The 15,091-nt window shown below is 55.3% G+C and overlaps 1 protein-coding gene across 11 annotated transcripts in view; it reads left to right on the top strand.

The window, feature by feature from the left end:
- The window catches only part of Obscn (obscurin, cytoskeletal calmodulin and titin-interacting RhoGEF), a 150,547-nt gene that overhangs the window by 103,612 nt on the left and 31,844 nt on the right, over positions 1–15,091 (top strand). For all 11 annotated transcript variants that reach the window (XM_087574963.1, XM_087574962.1, XM_087574961.1 and 8 more), the window contains 22 exons: positions 699–974; positions 1,527–1,814; positions 1,937–2,362; positions 3,351–3,724; positions 4,750–5,626; positions 6,222–6,500; positions 7,262–7,340; positions 7,620–7,738; positions 7,928–8,125; positions 8,664–8,696; positions 8,889–8,987; positions 9,108–9,326; positions 9,844–9,904; positions 10,252–10,322; positions 11,100–11,222; positions 11,375–11,514; positions 12,117–12,317; positions 12,468–12,550; positions 13,010–13,183; positions 14,038–14,194; positions 14,654–14,770; positions 14,876–15,040. In XM_087574963.1, the coding sequence (XP_087431089.1) occupies positions 699–974; positions 1,527–1,814; positions 1,937–2,362; positions 3,351–3,724; positions 4,750–5,626; positions 6,222–6,500; positions 7,262–7,340; positions 7,620–7,738; positions 7,928–8,125; positions 8,664–8,696; positions 8,889–8,987; positions 9,108–9,326; positions 9,844–9,904; positions 10,252–10,322; positions 11,100–11,222; positions 11,375–11,514; positions 12,117–12,317; positions 12,468–12,550; positions 13,010–13,183; positions 14,038–14,194; positions 14,654–14,770; positions 14,876–15,040 (4,559 nt within the window). The remainder of the gene's footprint in view (positions 1–698; positions 975–1,526; positions 1,815–1,936; positions 2,363–3,350; positions 3,725–4,749; positions 5,627–6,221; positions 6,501–7,261; positions 7,341–7,619; positions 7,739–7,927; positions 8,126–8,663; positions 8,697–8,888; positions 8,988–9,107; positions 9,327–9,843; positions 9,905–10,251; positions 10,323–11,099; positions 11,223–11,374; positions 11,515–12,116; positions 12,318–12,467; positions 12,551–13,009; positions 13,184–14,037; positions 14,195–14,653; positions 14,771–14,875; positions 15,041–15,091) is intronic.

The following is a 15,091-nucleotide window of genomic DNA, read 5'->3' as shown; positions in this document are numbered from 1 at the left end:
GGATGGGAAGCTGTCCTCTGAGATCCCTCAGATCTGTGCAGGAAGGGAAGAGTGTTGGATTTGCGTTCTTCCTGCCTCCCAAACTGTCCTGTTAGCCCAGCAGAACTGAATAGGATGGAAGGACTGACGTCAGAGATGAGAGCCACATGTGAGGCAGTCCTTTCCAGAGTGATTTTCAGTTGACAGCTGGGAACTGCCACTCTTCAGGGGTGGGGACCCCAGTGAGAAGAGCGATGTCTCTAGGATCCCTTCCAACAAAGGCTCTACCTGGCTGGGAGAGTTGGTGGCTGTCTTCAGACTCTTCCCATAGGTGGCTGGACCTCCTTAGTCTACAGGGATTTAGAGACAGTGGGCTGGAGAGTGGGGAAGGAAATGGAGAGGCAAAGGAAGTCTCTAAGACACCTTCCTGATGGACCTACCTGAGATCTCTCAGGACTTCCCCCCTCAGAGGCTCTGGGGGCCATCAGAGCAGTGACAGTGGGACCTGTGGGTGAGGGTTGTTGACCTTCTAGACTTCCCAACATGAGGCCTTCCTGGTCCAGGAGAATTACGTGAATTGTCAGTCTGAGACACCGCCAACCTGAGGTTGGGTGGAAGGAGGCTTTGTAAGGGCCAGGGGCCTTGCACTCCTTATCTGGAGCACCCCCACCCTCTGCAAATGCACATCTGCAAGTGCTCATCCATCCTGCTCCCCGCAGGCTGGCGCTTGGAGGTCCTGGAGCCCCCACAAGACGCATCTGTGAAAGCTGGTACGCAGGTCTGCTTCACTTGCATACTAAGTGAGGCCTTGCCTGTGGGCGAGGCTACTTGGTACATCAACGGGGCTGCCATCCAACCTGATGACGCTGACTGGATAGTCACCGCAGATGGCAGCCACCATGCCCTGACGCTGAGCAACGCCCAGCCCCAGCACGCAGGAGAGGTCACATTTGCAGCACGTGACGCCGTGGCCTCTGCACGCCTCTCTGTGTTGGGTGAGTGGTTGGCAGCGATCCCTTCCCTATAGTCTGTGTCTGAGGCACACCCAAGCCCCACCTCCCTAACCCCCAAACCTCTTTGCCTCAGATGGGTGACCATCTAGAGCTGGATTCTGTGCGGTCCCATTAGACCCTCAGAGCCTGAGGGTAGTGTCTCCTGCAGGGCCAGTAGGGTGACTGACTAGAGGTGCTTGTGCTCAACCTTGAGCACTGCCTGAATCCAGAGTCCCTTGAGATCTTACTCTGTCCCCTTCTTCTTTGTCTAGTGCAGATCCAAGCCCTGCTCTTGGGGGGAAGGGTCAAGAAAAAGGAGGTCTTCCAGTCCCCATGGCTGCCCTTAGTGGTGGATGCCACGCTGCACACACCAACCCTTGGAGGCTTCAGAAGCCTTTGCTTCCCAGATCAGTCTGTGCCACTGGGCTCAGGCTCCTACAGAACGCATCCAGGAGTCTCCCCCAAAGTGTATGCCAAGTCTAGTCCTGGAGCCCAGCAACCGCTGGCAGGGCTGCAGGCCCCAGTGTGTATGCTAACCTGTCCTCTTCCGTGCAGCTCTCCCTGATCCCCCTGAAGATGCTGAAGTAGTGGGTCGAAGTGACCACTCTGTGACCCTATCCTGGGTGGCTCCCGTGAGTGACGGCGGCGGCGGTCTATGTGGTTATCGTGTGGAGATGAAGGAGGCATCCACAGGCCAGTGGCAGTTGTGCCATGAGTTGGTACCTGGCCCAGAGTGTGTGGTGGACGGCCTGGTCTCTGGGAAGACCTACCGCTTCCGAGTGGCAGCCGTGGGTCCGGCAGGAGCTGGGGAGCCTGTACATCTGCCCCAGATGGTCAAGATAGGTGAGTTATGGCTTCCAGTCCACAAGAATGCTCAGCTCTGCAAGGTGGACAGAGGGAGCCTTATAGGGTGGGCCGGTGACACTGGCTGATGTGGCCTATTCTCTGTGGACACCGTTCTTTAGCAGAGCCAATGGAACCTAAACCAGCCCCAGCCCCAGCCCCTGCCCTAGCCCCAACCCCAGCTCCAATCCCAACCCCAGCCCCAGCCCCAGCCCCAGCCCCAGCCCCAGCCCCAGCCCCAGCCCCAGCCCCAACCCCAGCCCCAACCCCAACCCCAGCCCCAGCCCCAGCCCCTGCCCCAGCCCCAGCAACACGGCGAGCAGTGGTTGGTGAAGATGTGTGTCTGGAGCTGGAAGTGGCAGCTGATGCTGGCGAGGTCGTCTGGCACAAGGGAACAGAGCGCATCCATCCCAGTGGGCACTTTGAGGTCCTCTCTCAGGGTCAGCGGCAGATGCTGGTGATCAAGGGCTTTAGGACCGAAGACCAGGGGGAGTACCGCTGTGGTCCCATCCAGGGCCTGCCCTCCTCAGGAGCTTCTACTTTCAATGGTGCGTCTGGGCTCTGGAGCTGGATGCTCTGGGAGTGGGGAAGCATTGATTTGGCCTTTCTTTTTGATGTGTTCTGGAGGTAAAGCTGAGATTCCTTTCCACAACTCCACTTGAGATGCGGAGAAACCAAGGCTTGGCCAGATGAGCCAGGTCTCATGGGACTGAATTATTCAGCCCCATGTCCCTGAGTAAGGTTGGTGGTGGATTTCTTAAGTTCTGGGACCCCTGCCCACAAGAGTTTGGAGACCTTTTCTAAAGCTGTTTCTACTTGGATCATGGCTTCCTTTCAGTGTACTCTGCATTCTGAGGCGCTCCAACACTGCACACTGTCAGCACTGTCACCCACCCAACTCTGAGCATCACCCTGAGAAGCTCCCTCTGCACTCTAGCACGTCCCCACTATGACCCTCCCTTTCTCTTAACCTTCTCCTGCTCCCCTGTGCCTGAGGTCCTACCTACACCAAGAATCTATTGCCCCTCACCCCATGCTCTCCCAATTGTTCCATTCCTTAGCTCAGCCCTCCTGATCAGAGCCCTCTGTGTTCTGGGTACCTCCTTCACCCATTGCACTCTGAACCACATGCTGCATTAGGGTCTCCCCCTCTTGCCTTCCCCACTGCACTGAGCCTGCTCCGGTGTACGAGTGTCCTCTCTATGTAGTGCCAATGTCCCTGTGAACCTGGGCTCCTGTACCAGCAGTAGGACTGAATAGGTGGAAAGAGATCTAATTTATTTTTGCTGAGATATTTCCTGTCCTGGTTGAGTTTACTGTAGGCCCCTTGCAGGAGGTAGACTGAGGCAGAGAAGGAATGGGGGTAAGGATCTGAGGCTTGGAGCACCTCAGAATAGGTAAAGGTACCTGGTGCGTGATGGAGAACAGGGGCCCGGGTGACCACAGCCAGGTCAGACCCCACGCAGCAGCATAGGCAGGCTTGGGCTGGTGGCTCTGTCTGACCTCACCTGGTGGTTATTCTGTTGCCCTCCTCAGTGGTCGTGACCTCGGGCTCGGAGGATGAGGTCCCTGCACAGCCCAGCCTGCCTCCCGAGGCAGCCCAGGAGGGTGACCTGCATCTGCTTTGGGAGGCCCTTGCTCGGAAGCGTCGCATGAGCCGGGAGCCCACGCTGGACTCCATCAGTGAGCTGCCCGAGGAAGACAGCCGTGTGCAGCATCTGCGGCAGGAGGCAGAAGAGGCGGCTCCTGACCTCTCTGAGGGCTACTCCACAGCCGATGAGCTCGCACGCACAGGAGAAGCTGACCTCTCACACACCAGCTCTGATGACGAGTCTCGGGCTGGCACCCCTTCCCTAATTACCTACCTCAAGAAGGCCGGGGGTCCTGGGATCTCACCCTTGGCCAGCAAGGTGAGCCTCCTAGTTGGCGGCAAGAAGGGGGCCGGGAGGTCTCAGATCTTCACCATCCCTTTCTGTGCCCATCTCAAATCCCGTGACTCGCCTATCCATTTATCAGGCTCAATGCCATCTACCCATAGCTCATAACCTTCTCATCTTAACATCCATCCATCCATTTACCGTCCACTCCTCCATCTGCATCTATCCGTCTGTCCACATGATCTGCTCACCGTCTCTCCTTTCATCTGTACATCGGTCTGTCCACTAATCCACACATCCTTCTCTAGCCCTGTCCGTCCATCTGCCCATTTGTTCATTATTTCCAATTCGTCCACCCATCTGCCCACTCTCCATCACTTCTGAACATGCTGAACTGTTGGGCCACTTATCTGTCAACCCAACTCCCCCCGCCTGTCCAACAATCTTCTATCCATACCTCCTGTACTTATTTTTTGGATCATCCCTTTATCCATTTATGCTGTCTGTTTGCTCAGTCATCCATCTATCCATTATCCCCCCATCCATCATCTGCTTGTCCCTCCCTTCATTCAGACATTTGTGCATTGTCCTCCACTCACCACTCACCTGCTAGTTATTCCTGTATTTGCTCGCCTGTTCATTTATGTTTCTGCTGACGTGTGCACCCACCCATCTACCCAACTATCCTTCCATCCGTCCACCATCAGCTACCCTCCCACCACCCATCCACCCACACAACCAGCTGCGTGACTATCTTTTTTTTTTTTTTGCATTTCCCATATACCCACCCCCACACCTACTAAACAGTTACATTTCCCTGAAGAGATGAGAATGGCCTTTCTGATATCCCCCATAAGGTTGCTGGTCCCCCTCTGGGTCACCCCATCCCTTGATTTCTAGGAAGAGCATTTGCTTTGCAGAGCAGAAGTAGCAGGGCTCCAGCAAGCGCCTGGGCGACCACTGAGCTGGAGACATGGTGTGCTGGAGGGGTCCTGGGCCTGGAGTGTTCTGGTCTTCATGTCCCTGTCTTGCTCTGACCTCACATCCTGTGTCTGTAGCATGAGGCCCAGGTGGCCACGTCTGTGAAGCCACAAAAGCAGCAGGAGCGGGTTGTGCCCACATGCCCACTGCCGGGAGATTTGAACGCAGCAGATTTGAAGGATCCATCCCTGGACAAGGCCGCTGTGAAGATCCAGGCTGCCTTTAAGGGCTACAAAGTGAGGAAGGAGATGAAGCAGCAGGGAGGCCCCGTGTTCTCACGGACATTTGGGGACACAGAGGCACAGGTTGGGGATGTGCTGCGGCTGGAGTGTGTGGTGTCCACCAAGGCTGACGTGCGGGCCTGCTGGTTGAAGGATGGCGTAGAGTTAACAGATGGGCGCCATTACCACATAGACCAGCTCAAGGACGGTACCTGCTCTCTGCTGGTCACTGGCCTGGGCCCCACTGACTCTGGTCGCTACACCTGTCAGGTGAGCACCAAGTTTGGAAGCGTGAGCCACAGTGCCTGCGTAATGGTCAGTGGGACAGAAAGTGAGGCTGAGAGCTCCTCAGGAGGTGAGCTGGACGATGCCTTCCGCCGGGCAGCACGACGCCTGCATCGTCTCTTCCGAACCAAGAGCCCAGCTGAGCTTTCAGAAGAGGAGCTCTTCCTCAGTGCTGACGAAGGCCCCATGGAGCCAGAGGAGCCTGCAGACTGGCAAACATACCGAGAGGATGAAAACTTTGTGTGCATCCGTTTTGAGTCACTTGCAGAGGCCCACCGGGCAGTCACCTGCTTCCGTGACATGTTTGCCACCATGGGCATCGGGGTGGAGATCAGCCTAGGGGAGCAGGGGCCCCGGGGAGTGGAGATGCGCATTGGCAAGGTGGCCCCCACTGTCATCCCTGCGGTGCCACTTGCAAAGACACCTGGCCTGCAGACTTCAGATGCTGGTGAGTGAGTCTGTGGGCTGCAGCGGCCTGGGGTGGGGAGCTTGGCCTGAGGGAGGGTAGAGAAGAGGGTGGAGGCTGACTGAGGCAGAAGGGAGCTCTGACTGGTTGTCTCCCAGCCTATGGCGGTGGCAAAGCTCTGACTTTGAGGTTAAATAGCTGAATTTGAACCTCAGTTCTGTCTTTTACTAGGGGTACCGTTCCTTATGGTAGTTTCCATGTCAGTTACTGAAAGTAAGACAACATCGGTGTGCACTGTGGAGCTTATAATGAATGACCCTCAGTGCTGGGTCTTGGGACTTCTTCCCAGGTTGGGGGTTCTGGGTTTAAGGCCCCACTGAAGCTCTAGCCTGTAGCCCTCTTCTGTCTGCCTTTTCTAGTTATCCGCTTCTCAGACTCATGATAGTTGGGAACCAAGAACAAATGTTTAGAGAGCGAGGAAGGGAGAAAAGCTTGGGGTGTCTAGTTGTGGAGTTTGGGAAACCCCTTATAGGAAAGGCTGCTGTTTCACACCACCGTCTGGTGGCAACCTGCATGTATCTGGGTATGATGGGCACCCCATGGCTGATTCTCAGCGCCCTCTCTCTGCCTGTGCCAGCCCCAGTGTTCCTGACGGAGCTGCAGAACCAAGACGTGCAGGACGGATACCCCATGAGCTTCGACTGCGTGGTAACAGGCCAGCCTGTGCCCAGTGTGCGCTGGTTCAAGGACGGGAAGTTGCTAGAAGAGGATGACCACTACATGATCAATGAGGACCAACAGGGGGGTCACCAGCTCATCATCACAGCCGTGGTGCCGGCAGACATGGGAGTGTACCGCTGCCTGGCGGAGAACAGCATGGGCGTCTCCTCCACCAAGGCTGAGCTTCGTGTGGAATGTGCGTGCTGGACTCAGCTGGTGTCTCTAGGGTGGCTTGGCCACTGTCTGATCAGCTCCCAAAGACCCAACTCCTAATGCCAATACCACACTGATTGGTTTTTTTTTTATACATTGTGTGGGTGTACGTGCGTACATGCATGCATGTGTGCACACGTGTGTGTGTGTATGTGTGTGTGTGTGTGTGTGTGTGTGTGTGTGTGTGTGTGTGTGTGTGAATGTATGGCACTTGTATGGTTGTCAGAGCACAGTTTGTGAGAGTTGGTTCTCTCCTCCAACCAACTGGGTTCCAGGGATTGAACTCAGGTCACTAGGTTTGCTGGCAAGCACCTTTACCCACTGCACCATCCACCTGGCCAGCCCAAGATTAATGTCTTGAGGCATGAACCTTCTGTGTGTAACAGTGTAACCATAGAGAAAGCTTGTCCCTCTTACTATCTCCTGTAGAAAGTCCCCAGCAGTTGGTTTTGAGGCCATTATCTCACGGAACCAGAAGGTTCTACATGTGCCATTGTAATCGATGAAGACTGCAAATTGACAGCTATAGATCACTGGGCCGGAGAGGCTTGCAGTTAGTAACAGCCTGCAAGTGTGGGCCCAGTCACAGGCTGGGGCAGGGCAGCTGTATGAAGCCGTTGCCCTTGTCCATGTTGAGTGCAGGTAGCATGCCTCAAGACAGCATGGTCAGAGCCTCATAGGGACAAGGTGGACCTGGTGCACATGTGTTATAGACTTTGACCAGAGTCTCCCTTCCTTCTCCAGTGACCAGCACAGACTATGACACTGCTGCTGATGCTACCGAGACCTCATCCTACTTCAGCGCCCAGGGATACCTGTCCAGGTAGGATCCCTCAGAGATGAAATAGTCCAGTGGCTGACTCTCCCAGGGCCTCTGAAGAGGCAATCTTGCTGTCCGGGGGTGGGAGTCAGGGCGTTTGAATTGGCAAGCCAAATCTTGGTGACTTCCAGTAAGCCATGGCAGCTCTGTTTCCAACCTCCATCTCTCGGTTTGGGGACCATCACTATCCCTGCATGTCTGACATCACCCTGGTGGCCCTCCTGCCTTGAGCCTTCTTACTTACTGCTTTATGAATGTCTCTTTGTTTGTCCTTCCTGCCAGCCGGGAGCAAGAGGGGACGGAGTCAGATGAGGGGCAGCTTCCCCAGGTGCTGGAGGAACTGAAAGACCTCCAGGTGGCCCCTGGCACACGCCTGGCCAAGTTCCAGCTCAAGGTGAAAGGTGAGGAGTTGGTGAGGATTGGCACTGTCCCACTGAACAGAGGCCACAGTTGGGAGGGGGTCCCAGCCAGCAGTGTTGGGGTGGTCATGTGTGTCCCGTCTCTTTGGTCTCTGAGGGACCTGTGTTCTGCGTCTTCTGTTATCACTGGGAGATGGCCTTGGGATGACCATCTGCCTTTGTTTTCCTCAGGTTATCCAGCCCCCAAACTGTACTGGTTCAAAGATGGCCAGCCCCTGACCACATCTGACCACATCCGCATGACTGACAAAAAGACCCTGCACACCCTGGAGATTGTCTCCGTCACCCGAGAGGACAGCGGCCAGTACGCGGCCTACATCAGCAATGCTGTGGGTGCCGCCTATTCGTCAGCCCGGCTGCTGGTCCGAGGTGGGTGTCCTGAAGGACTAAGCAGAGGTGAGCTGCAAGCCCTATCAGCCTCAGGGCGTGTGTTCTGCAGTCATTGCTCCAGTGAGCAGAGGGACTCAGATGTGCAGGATTCAGCCCTGCAGGGAACTGGTGACCACGGTGGCCTTGAGCCCCCACCTCTTCCTGAACATGGAAAGTGAATTCCAAAGTTGCCCCAGATCTATCTTGCTATGAGTGACTCAGTGCTTCTTCTTGTGGTTTCTTTTGCCAGAGCTTGGGAACATGTGGCTCTTAAGCTGCTGGGTTGTGCACATGTCCATGCTTTTGGGCGAGGAGAAAGGCTACAGGTCTGGGGAGGCTGCGGGTAACAGGAATGGGTAACAGTAAGCCACCCATCAGGTCCCTGTGGCCTGTGGCCATCCTCATGCTCTCCGGCTGAGGTTTCAAGAGGTTTGGGTATCTTTGCCCTGGGAATGGCCTACCAGGACCAGTGCAGCACCATGCATGGTTAGGGGTGAGAGCACCCATGTGTGCTGAGAGTCTGACTCTCTGTTTTCAGGTCCCAGTGAACCAGAAGAGAAGCCACAACCAGGTGAGATAGCTCCAGAGGGGCATGAGAGGGTAGTAGACCATGCACAGGAAGCCAGAGGGCATGAACCTGGGGCTGGCTGCCACAGAAGTGTGGATAACCAGTGGGCACAGGTTTCAGGGGATCCTCTGGGATTAGAACACCAGAGGTAAGGTCTTTTGTTTTGATCCCTATGGGTTGGCTATGTCTTTCCAGATGTTCATGAGAGGCTGGTGCCACCCCGAATCCTGGAGAAGTTCACCCCCAAGAAAGTGAAGAGGGGCTCCAGCATCACCTTTTCAGTGAAGGTGGAAGGTGAGTTAACTCACACACAGGATGACAGCTACCCATGATGCTCTGTCCCCAGGGGAGGGCCTGGCTCCTGGTGGGGTTCTGTCTCGATCAGGAATGGATTTACTGCCCTGTGTCCCTTAGGACACCCGGCCCCCAGTGTGCATTGGCTCAAGGAGGAGGCAGAGAAGGGAGTCCTGTGGATTGGCCCTGATACCCCTGGCTACACGATGGCCAGTTCTTCCAAGCAACATAGCCTGGTCCTGCTGGACGTAGGCCGACAGCACCAGGGCACCTACACGTGCATTGCCACCAATGCTGCTGGCCAGGCGCTCTGCTCTGCCAGTCTGCACATCTCTGGCTGTGAGTGAAGGGTCAGGGGGTAGGCAGGATCATGTCCATGGGAGGGGCGCCAAAGCTGGACAGTGTACAGACTCAGGGGCCTTTGGGGGGTGGGCACGTTGACCTTAAGCATCTGTACCGGGACCAGACTTCTCTTATCCCCTCTCATTCTCCCATCAGGACACCCCCAGAGCATGTCAGGTCTCATGGTACAGGAGAGTTTGGTGTGGGGTTTCAGGGTCTCTCAGGTCCAGCACTCACACCTGCTCTGGAGAGGGGGTCTCCAGAGTGAGCTGAGCTCTCAGCTTCAGAGGCTCACCCCACCCTCTGTGGGCTGGCACTCTGAGGGTAGGTTCATGTTCTTGGTTACCACGGTCAGGAGTGGCGCAGGACCATTTGAGAACAGTCCCCGTTCAGGGTTCAGAGAATACAGTGCAGAATCCCAGGGCAGCTCAAATGTCCTGAGGATATCTGGACCTGGGATTAGAAGCCTCAGGGTCCAGGAATTCATGCTGATTGCTCCTTACTCTCTTGACAGTGGCCAAAGAAGAGGAGCAGGAGAGAGTGAAGGAGGCTCTCATTTCCTCCTTCCTGCAAGGGTGAGTGAGGCTCTCCGAAGGCTGCAGGGCCAAGATCACAGTCCAGGCCTGGAAACTGGGAACAGCACAACTATGCTGCTGGTGACCGGCGTGTCCCGCAGTACAGACCAGCTGTGGCTTGCACAGGCTATGTACCTGGGCTCATCCCTTCCCTCCCATGCCTCAGTTTCTCCAGTGTAAAATGAGGGTTTCTCAGGATCCTTCTGGTGTGGGGATGATGACTGGGGTCCTAGACCATTGCCTCCAGACCCTTTTCCTGTCAGGAGCCTCTGTCCAAGGGTGAAAGGTGGTAGGTGGAAGGTGGTAGCTCCTACCTCAGGCCTCTCACGATGCCCCTGTTTCCACAGGACGAGCCAAGCTGTCTCAGCCCAGATGTCAGAATCTGCAAGTTTTGCTGATCTTGTCGGGCAAAGGAAAGGTACAGGCAGGGTGGGCACACCTTGAGCCCTTTGCCCCAAGCCAGGCCAGGGCAAAAAGAAGTTGCCTGGCAACAGTGCTGGGTCAGGGGTCCTCATACTCCTGTGCTGAGTGTCAGTTGGAGTCAGAGCCATTTGTGACCTCAGTGGATCTAGGAACCCGTGGGGTCCCAAGGGAATCCTAGACTAGACTCAGAGCTCACTCCCAGTGGAGGCCAGCAAGCCTGGATCAAGAATAGAGGTCGCATGAACCATATTCTGGGTCCCCCACAGCCTAATAATCAAGATCTGACCCCTATGCAGCTGTCCTCTTTTCACCCTCTACCTCATAACTATGATGGCCACCTGCTGGTGGTGTGTCCGCTGTCCACAAGCTACCTGCTGTTCAACTGTGCCTACTGTGCCCAAGTCATAACCCAGATCCCAGCTGTGTCATCTACTCCCCAGTTGGCTGCTGTCCCTCGTCTGCCCTGTTGATCCTTAGCCACCTACACGGTTCCTCAGCTGCATCTACTATGTCCCCTCGGCCCAGGCTTGCTCTGTTATTGTCGTTAGGCCACACTGGCTCAGACCACAGCAAGCCTTCTATGACTTCATATGGCTAGCCTCACCACCCCCACTCTAGAGGCTGCTCTCCTCTTCCAACCCCAGCACCATCAGGAAGCCTGGCCTTGTGTGTCTGCCATCCCTTAGGGCCAGAATTGGACCTGTGGTGTAGGAAATATTCCGTAGATACCTGGGGGAGGATGGTTGGTTGAGGCTCACTTTTATCACCCCAGGTGAGTCCCTGGTGGCTGAGGAGGCCCACAGTCACCTGTCCCTTTCTGAGGTGGGCACAGAAGAGTTCCTGCAGAAACTCACCTCACAGATCACCGAGATGGTATCAGCCAAGATCTCGCAGGGTGAGGCGGTCTCGCAGGGTGAGGCGGTAGTGTGTGTCTCAAGGGGGTGCTGGAGTCAAGTGCCCTTGAGCAGAGGCATGGGCTCCCTTGCCTCTGAGATCTGGAAACTGTCTGGGTATTGGGGGGACATCACAACTCTTGTGCCCATCCAGCCAAACTCCAGGTGCCTGGAGGTGACAGTGATGAGGAGTCTAAGACACCATCTGCTTCTCCTCGGCATGGCCGGTCACGTCCTTCCTCCAGTGTTCAAGAGTCTTCCTCAGAGTCAGAGGATGGAGACTCCCGTGGTGAGGTAGGTGGGCCTGGGCTCTTGGGGAACATGGTGGGAAAGAGGCTCCTGGAAGATGGTATAGAGATGAGAGGTGCAGGGAAGGACCCCAGAGAAGTCTTGGAACGTGAGTGTGTTACTGGGCGTCAGGAGATGAGCTCCTGGCTTGAGGGAAGCAGGGTCTGCTTTCTGTTCCGAAGATACATTGGAGGCCGTCCTACCCGGTTGCTTCTTCTGAGTCCTCCTCCCTCCTCCTTTCACCCGCCCTTCTTCCTTTCCTCCTCCTTTCCCCATCTCCCTGTGGTGTAGCAGGCATCCTCTTAGGTTCCAGGTAATAAGATGTCAATGAATAGTACAGGTATCCCCAACTAGAGTTCCTGAGTGTGTGAAGCCAAGGGAGAATGTTCAGCTTCCTGCCATTTGGGTGGGTTTGGGGCCAGTACCTGCACTGAATATCCCCAAGACTTCTGCCCTGTATTCTGGGACTTGACAGGGTTGGCTGATACCCAGGGCTCTGGGAGGCTTCCCACCTTCCCCTCCCTGGTGGTTGCTGCGAGCTCCTGAGAGGCATAACTGGCAACTCTATCCTCCCCACCCCCAACTCATTTCTCTCCCTACCCAATAAGATCTTTGACATCTACGTGGTCACAGCTGATTATCTGCCCCTGGGAGCTGAGCAGGATGCCATCATCCTGAGAGAAGGCCAGTATGTGGAGGTCCTGGACTCAGCCCATCCCCTGCGCTGGCTTGTACGCACCAAGCCCACCAAATCCAGCCCTTCCAGGCAGGGCTGGGTGTCACCTGCCTACCTGGACAAGAGGCTCAAGGTACTTGGCTGGGGGACTCATGGGAGAGGGTCTTTAGGTCACCAACCTAGAGGACCCTGGCATTGTCCTCATTAGGAGGACAGGAGCCCCCAGCCTCCACAGGGGCAGAGCCAGAGCTCAGACCTCTAACTGACACCTATTCCTCTCCAGCTATCTCCTGAGTGGGGGCCCACTGAGGCCCCTGAGTTCCCTGGCGAGGCTGTGTCTGAGGATGAGTATAGAACGAGGCTGAGGTGAGTTTCTGGTAGAGCTTTTTCCTGTCTGGCCCACTGCTCACAGGGACCCTTTGCCTGCCCTCTTTCCGGGTCCATATGGAGTGCTGATCTGCTGCTTTTATGGGGCCTGTGAATGCCTACTCTGTGTCAGGGATGGGTTGGGGTAGAGAACAGAGTCGGTACTAGTTTGACACTGAATCCTACAGCTGTCCTCACATGGGCTATGCCAGCTCACTTCCCTGGTCGGGGTTGGGGGGAGGGGCAGATATGCAGAGAGTGAGTGGTTCCTCCCAGACCCTTCTCACCCCCTTTAAGTTGACCGTGGGCTTCAGGAGGCAAAAAGTACCCGAATTTAGCTGCTGAGGGGATGGGGGCTATACGAAAGTAAGCCGTCCTATGACAATGCTGTTCTCAGGGCCTTGAAAGGGACAGGAGCCTGTGGTCACTGAGTCCCCTAATGGCTTCTCCTTCTGCCAGCTCTGTCATCCAGGAGTTGCTGAGTTCAGAGCAGGCTTTTGTGGGTGAGTTACAGTTCTTGGAGAGCCACCACATCAAGCACCTGGACCGATCTCCCCGTGTACCCGCAGCTGTGGCCAGCCAGAAGACGGTCATCTTTCGTAATGTGCAGGACATCAGCCATTTCCACAGCAGGTGGGAGGGTGGGGCCGTGTGCATGCACATGTGAATATGAGCACACAGCCCCTACTTTGCAAGCCAGGTCTCATGGAGGGTGGGCAGGAAATGAGGAGAGGACAGCCTGTGCTAATATGTCACAAGGCAGAACTTCCCTTACTGGGTATCTTGGTTATGCAGGGTAAATCCGGCAGTATTCCTGCCTCTGAGTCATGTGTACACAGCCCATATGCATGTAGACTCCATGTGTAGGCACACATATGCAAGTGCATACATGTTTAGATGCATAGCTACCACACAGCATGCCCATGTTCTTGACGTGTATGTGAATACTTGTATACACATATGCACACTCATACTAACATGCCTGCTCATAGATATGCAGAACATTTCACAACCTGTACCTGTACATACCTCACAGCATACATGCCAACATGTATACATATTTACATGTTTCTATACATGTGCACTGTCACCTAGGCATACAAGTGTACATGAAAATACACATGTACACACCCATACCAAGATGCATGCACACCACAAATGTGCACACTACGTTGCACACACAAAATGTCTACACATACATGTGTCCATATCTGTGCATGTTTATGTGTATATGCAAGAATGCTATTAGAAAACCTGCATAAGTATGCACCCACACGTGACTGCTTTTGTACATGTGCACATATAATGTATGTTCATACTCATGCACAGGCAAATGGGCACACAACCACACACTTCTTGCACACATGACTCAACATACTCTCCTTCCTGGGACTCGGTCCCTCATTAGGATCCTGGTCTTCTTCTCAAGAAGAGGGTCTGGAGCTGGTTGATAGTGGGAGGTGCTGACACTGTCCTCTTTGTGGCAGCTTCTTGAAGGAGCTGCAGAGCTGTGGCACCGACGATGATGTAGCCATGTGCTTCATCAAGAACCAGGAGGCCTTTGAGAAGTACCTTGAGTTCCTGGTGGGCCGGGTGCAAGCGGAATCAGTGGTCGTCAGCACCCCAGTCCAGGAGTTCTACAAGGTGCTTCCTATCTGTCTCAAGCCCACACACCCTGCTCACTCCCAGGCCCCAGTTCTTGCTGGATGTTCTCTAAGGTCCACTGGTCTATGTGGTCAGTCCAAGTTCATCTTCCTCAACCCACGTCACTGCATACCCACGGCCTTCCTGTGTCCTGGCTTAGTGGGAAATGCAACAGGAGTTCCCACAGCTCAGTACACCTCAGCTGCTATTTAAGCTGCCCAAGCCCTATGCCACCACCAGTGACATGGTGACCCAGTGCCACTTGGTGCAGGGCTGTGCATCAGCACCCTTGGTATCATCCTTTAGTTCTCAGAGGACATAGCCATGCTTGGAGGGGTTCAGGGCTGTGCAGGAACTGAGGAGAGGGACGCTCCTGGAGCCTAGCCTCCAGATCGAGGTGACTCCAGCCATCAAGGGACCATGCATTCATGCACAAAACCAATTTTTTGGTTCCTACAGAAATATGCAGAAGAGATGCTGTCAGCCAAGGACCCCACACAGCCACCCCCACCTCCTCTTCAGCACTACTTGGAGCAGCCAGTGGAACGGGTGCAGAAATACCAGGCCTTGCTGAAGGTGACATGCTCCGGCCTCGAAGTGCAGGCTGCACCTGCTTGGGGGAGAGGGGATTCCTGGGTTCAGAGCACTCTCTGGATCCATGACTCTTGGTCCTTACCTCAGGAGCTAATCCGCAACAAGGCTCGCAACCGGCAGAACTGTGCGCTGCTGGAGCAGGCCTACGCTGTGGTGTCTGCCCTGCCTCAGCGTGCTGAGAACAAGCTGCACGTTTCTCTCATGGAGAACTACCCGGGAACCCTGGAGGCCCTGGGAGAACCTATCCGCCAGGTGGGGCTGTTGGGTTGGAGGGGACCCGAGGGAGGGGCACCGTGTGAGGCC

Source organism: Rattus norvegicus, chromosome 10 (genome assembly GCF_021556685.1).
Source record: "Rattus norvegicus strain SHRSP/BbbUtx chromosome 10, alternate assembly SHRSP_T2T, whole genome shotgun sequence".
NCBI lineage: Eukaryota > Metazoa > Chordata > Mammalia > Rodentia > Muridae > Rattus > Rattus norvegicus.
This window is presented reverse-complemented; position numbering and strand designations above follow the sequence as displayed.